General features: G+C 61.3%; 1 protein-coding gene across 1 annotated transcript; it reads right to left on the bottom strand.

Moving 5' to 3' along the window:
* Positions 1-1,832: 1,832 nt before the first annotated feature.
* Positions 1,833-2,615, bottom strand: PHETA1 (PH domain containing endocytic trafficking adaptor 1). Its single transcript, XM_054289021.1, has one exon. The coding sequence runs from the start codon at positions 2,592-2,594 to the stop codon at positions 1,833-1,835; it is 762 nt and encodes a 253-aa protein (XP_054144996.1). The 5' UTR covers positions 2,595-2,615.
* Between the last annotated feature and the right edge of the window lie 2,696 nt (positions 2,616-5,311).

The following is a 5,311-nucleotide window of genomic DNA, read 5'->3' as shown; positions in this document are numbered from 1 at the left end:
GGCAGCTCCTGACACCAGGCAGGGCTGTTTGTGTCTGATGAATTAATAAATCCATATGTTGCATATCTGTTTGAGCTTGTTTGTCAGCTAACATGTTGAGAAGGACTTTTATTGATGGATATCTGAACGTCTGGCGAAGCTGTGCCAGCTGCCATGGAAACCAGGATCTTCCCTGTGGCAAAGGACGGAGCCACGGAACCATCTGGGTGCAGCTGCAGCCTGGCTGCCCTTGGCACTGCTCCAAATGCCACATTCCATAGAGGGATGGTGTCCCCTGCCTGGCCAGGGACAGGCTCCATGCTCTGCAGGGCTCTCAGTGAGTAGGTGACCCTGGCTGGCTTCGTGCCTCAGTTTCCCCAATAAGTGATTGCCCAGCCTCTGCCAGACCCTGTATTAAAGAGAAGTTGGAGACGTTTATGCAGATTGGGATGTGTGGGCAGGGACATGGGGATGTGCTGGCCACTTTCACAAGGGCAGAATCCTTGGTCCCTGTGGGGCATCGACAGGGGAACAGATACTTTGTCCTGGTTAAGAGATGCCCTGACAGGGGACCACCCTGGCACTGGGTGTCCTGATGTCCCCAGGGTGGCGCCATCCCATCTCACCCCATCGCTGCAGGCAGATATGGGGCTCCAGGGCACTGCAAGACCCTGGCATTGGCCATGTCCCCTTCAGGTGACACAGTCCCTCCCTGACCAGCCCCACAGACATGGTGGGGACAGAAGGAGAATTAAAATAAATCATTTATTCCCACCTGAACCCCCATCCCTAGAGGCTTAGAGGCACAAACAAGGACCATGGATGGGAGGGAAGTTCTGAACTTTTATTGTAGAAAAATCTACAACTTTTATTGTAAAAAAACCCTGTGCCTGTCCCAAGGGAGCAAAGGGAGCTGGAGCCACCCAGCCCTGAGCCAGGGCACCCTGACTGCTCCCCCCTGCTCCAGGGCGGGCCACCCCACCTCTGGGCCAGCAGCTTGAGTTTCTGATGTGGAAATAAGATAGGAACACAGGCATGAGACACCAGCTTTGCTCTGGTTTGGCACATGAATCATTCCTCACGCTCTGCTGCTGACACACACGTTCCCCTTTGCCACCACGAGCGATGCTTCCCCTTAGTGAGCTGGCACGGGGATGATGTGCTGCCCCAAAATACCCACCAGCAAAGCAATGTCTGCAGCTGCTGAACTCCCCCAGGGTACGACCCCCCCCACATTCACCATCCAGGCTGCAAGCAGCAATTGCTCCCTGTGAAATGCCCGGGGCTGGGCGTCACCAGCTCCCCGGAGCGTGCGGAGCTGCTGCTGCCATTAAGGAAGGGCTGCACTCACTGATATTTTCATTTCAAACCACATCCTGCTGGAGCAGAGGGATCTGGCAGAGCTCAGCCGACCTCAGCCCTGTGCTGGGCCAGGAGGGGAAGTCGGTGGCAGGCTCTCTCCACTGTGGAACCCACAGGGAGCTCAGGCGGGCGGGATCCCATCACAATCCTCCTCCAGAAGTTGTCAGGGTGTGATCCCACTGCAAGAGCACCCAGAGGCCCCAGCAGAGCCAGAGCAGAGGTTGATTTCCACTCAGGCAGTGAGTGGTTTGTAGTTTGCTGGTGCTGAGTGGAGCACCCCAAACCCACATGAGGGATGGCTTGAGAGCACCCCTGTGGTGCCCATTTCACCATCACTGGTGTCCCTTGGTGCCCAGCCCTCGCTGGCACCACCAACACCACCACAGCCAGGTCTGCACACCCTGGGGCGAGGAGGGGACATGTCCATCACCACGGACGGCCACCTCCACCCTGCCCCAGCTCCTGCTAGGTTCCCAGGGCTCATCCACCGCTCAGGGCTGGGAGCCACGCCGCTTCTGCTGCCAGTCCTGCCGCAGCCGGGCCACCTCCCGGCTGTACTGCTCGTGGAGGCGGCAGAACGCGGACGGGCTCTGTGCCACGGCGCTCGCTGTCCCGCTGCCGTTCGACACCCTCCGGCGGGGCGGCAGCGGCGGCGGCCGCGGCGCCCCCTCCTCATCGTGCCCAGAGGTGTCGGGCGGCCGCTCCTCGGCCTCCAGCACGTTGTTCCACACCGCACAGCCGTTCTCCTTCGGCGGGACGGCGGGCAGAGCCGGCAGCCGCTCCCGGCACTGCTCCAGCCCCGACGGCTTCGGCTTCCAAGGGTCGGGAGCGTCCTGGGAGCATCCTCCGGGCAGCCCCCGGCTCATCTCCTGCAGCTGCTTCTCCAGCTCCCGCACCACCAGCCGCATGTAGTCAAAGCTGGCTCGGGACAGCGACTTCACCCACGACTCCATGGCCTCCTGGCTCTCCGCCGCCAGCACGTAGGTGCGGGATTTGCTGCCGCCGAAGCGGATGGCGAAGGCGAAGTTCTCGGCCGAATCGCAGAGCTCCACATTGCAGCCCTCCAGCACGATGACGCCCACGGGCTCCCGGCTGTCGCGCTCCTCGAAGTAGAAGAGCATGTTTCCCTTGAGCACGAACCAGCGGCGGTGATAGGCCGTGTGCCGCTCGCCGCGCTTGTAGAGGAAGCCGCAGTTGTCGGCCGGGGAGTCGCAGGTAGCGTAGAAAGCCAAGCTGCGCTCGTTCAGCTTCATGGCTGCGCGCCCTGCGGGGACAGGGGGTGCTCAGCGCCGCGCATTGATGGCACGGAAACGAACCAGCGCCTTTTTGTTCGTGCTGGCGGCAGCAGCAGCCCTGGCGCCCAGGAAATGGAGCTGCTGAATAAACAACGCCGGGATAGCCGGGATAAGAGGACTCGCTGATAAGGGGCTGAGTCCGGCGGATGCCCCGTGGGCTCTGGCTGCCCAAGGGATGAGGTTCGCCCCCCACCACCACCCCGGCAGTGTTTTCCCAGGGAGGAGCCCCGGGCAGGGCCTGTCCCGGTGCCTCACCTGGCGCAGGTGACCTTCCCGCCGGCGCCGCGCTTTCCGTGTCCCTTCGCTCCTCCCTGCGGCGGCACGGAAGGCTTTGGCCGGCGCCGCGGATCTGGCTGCCGCTCCGGAGAGCCGTGGCCATGAACCCTGTCCCCCGGGCAAGGCCACCGCTGCTCCTGTCCCCTAATCGCTGGTGGCCTCGCCGCGCCAGACTTTGCACTCACCTGGGCTCTACCTGCGGTGTGCGGCGCTCACCAGCATCAACGACGCGCGAGTGGCCGCGGTGGCCGTGAGAGCGCTGGGTCCGGGGTGGGATGGTGCCAGGGGCCTGAGGGGGCTTTGGGGCGCGGCTCCCGCACCGTCACCTTTGTCCTCGGCTCCCACCGGCCCGGCCCGCCCGGCCCCGCGGGCGGAGCGCTGCTCCCGCCCGCCTCCGCCGCCGCCACCGCCCATCCCCGCGGCCGGCAGGGAGGGAGGAGCTGGAAAAGCGCTCCGGAGCTCGGCCCCGGGGCAGGGAGATCCTGGCTCGGCCCAAAACCCGCGGCAGGTCACGGCTCAGGGCACCGGACAGCAGCGGGGAGAGCGAGGGGGGAAGGGGGAGATGAGGGCACGCATTGAAGGGTGCAGGGGATATGCACATCCCGGGATGAATGTATGGGTTTACTCGGGGATATGCACGTGTGGGAAACCCAGGAGTTCAGTTCTGAAGGTGGCTGCACAACGTTGAATTTTTGATCATATTTTGGAGGGAAAGAATTGGGATTCCGGCAGCATCTGTTAGGGAAAGGGCAGAGGTTGGTGGATGAGGTGGACAATACAAGCCCCACAAGGAAGGTTGGTGGCAGGACATGGACTGGTCCTGTGTGGGTGGGGGATGCTGCAGGGGACCAGGCTGCAAGTCCTGGCTGCTCTCCTGACCCTCCAGCCACATCCTCGGGCCACAGGCACGTGTGGGGCGGTCTCGGTGCAGAGGGACAGAAGAAGTGAGTGGGACAAGTCTCCAGTCTGACTTCTGCTCTTGGTTGGCCTGCCAGGCTCACAGGACCACCTTGGCAGTGTTGCTGTCCTCACCACGTCCCAGTGAATGCCAGCGTCAAGGATTTGCTCTCCTTATCTCCTTATCCTTATCTCCTGTCCCTTTCCTCCAGTTTCTTCACCCCTCTGCTCTGCTCCACAGACATGCGTGCGTTTTGGCAATCGAGGCACTGGCAGCAATTTTACAGGTCCCCATCCCAGAAACCCTGCTGTCCCTGACCTCTGCCGCAGGTTGTGGTTCATCCCCACCCACAGACGCCCTCATTTCCCTGCACAGCTGCTCGGGACTTTGCAATTTTCTGCTTGTGTCAGAGGTTTTCAGTTCACCGAGGGTTTTCCTTGTCACCTGCAGACTTTCACTTTCAGGCTATAAAAAGGGATTCAAACCAGCACTAAAACCATCTGGGCTTTATCTTCCCTCCTGAACAGAGCAGCTCTGCTCAAGGTCGCTGGTGGGAAGCTCTTGGGGCTCTGCAGCACTTATCTCCCTGCCTAGCTCAGAGATGGCTTTTCACACGGCAAGATTAGGATGGGAAGGGCTGTGGGGAGAAGCAATATCTTTATTAGAGCAGCTCGGGTAATTGGAAAAAGGCAACAGCGCTCCCAGCTCTGCTTTCCTTTCCTGGGACTCCAAAGCCACATGTTCATCTTGCAGAAGTTGTTCCCCCTCCACAGCTGCTCTGGAAAATCATCCCAATTCCTCAAAAACACCGACAAAATTCCCCTGTGGATTTTTGCTTCCCATTGAGTCTCTCTTGGGACAGTCATGTGTTGCTGCACAAGCTCCAGGACTTCCCTTTCTGAGCAGCTCCATGTTTTCCCTTTTGTCCCCCAGGAGGAGCCCAGACCTCATTCCTCAGTTTCCCCATCAAGTTTTGATGGGAAAGATGTGAAAATGACCTCCCATGTTGGACTTTCCCGATAGCAGGGGAAAGGGAGAAGAAAAGGGTCTGAAAGGAGGTGAGGGGTGCCAGGAACATTTCTGGACGTGGGATGGCCTTGGCCGTCGCTTCCTGCTGCTCCCATGACCGGTGACTGGGGGCGATTACACAGCAGCGAGTGCTGGAAGGCTCAGAGAGGAGAGCGGGGGCTCTGAGTCACCCCCAGTGCCGGGAATTTTGGGGTGCTGGGGTACCGGGGGCTCTCGGATACCCGGCTCCGTGCAGAGAACCCAAATGGAACCCAAATGGATCCCAGGCCGTGCCTCGGCGTTCAAGGCGAGCGAGTCCCGACTGTCACAGACCGCGGGCGTGGGGGGCTCCCGGCGCCTCTGGGGGTGCGGGACCTGCCCCGCTCCGCTCCACGCGGGGTTCTCGTCCCACGCCGCCTCCACCGGGCACCGGGACCCCTCCGAGCAGGGTAAGGGCCGGAGGCGGCGGCTGCAGCGCGGGGAAGGGCCGGGA

Source organism: Melozone crissalis, unplaced genomic scaffold (assembly GCF_028551555.1).
Source record: "Melozone crissalis strain CALT ecotype California unplaced genomic scaffold, PUWL_Pcris_2 ptg000063l_1, whole genome shotgun sequence".
Lineage (NCBI taxonomy): Eukaryota > Metazoa > Chordata > Aves > Passeriformes > Passerellidae > Melozone > Melozone crissalis.
This window is presented reverse-complemented; position numbering and strand designations above follow the sequence as displayed.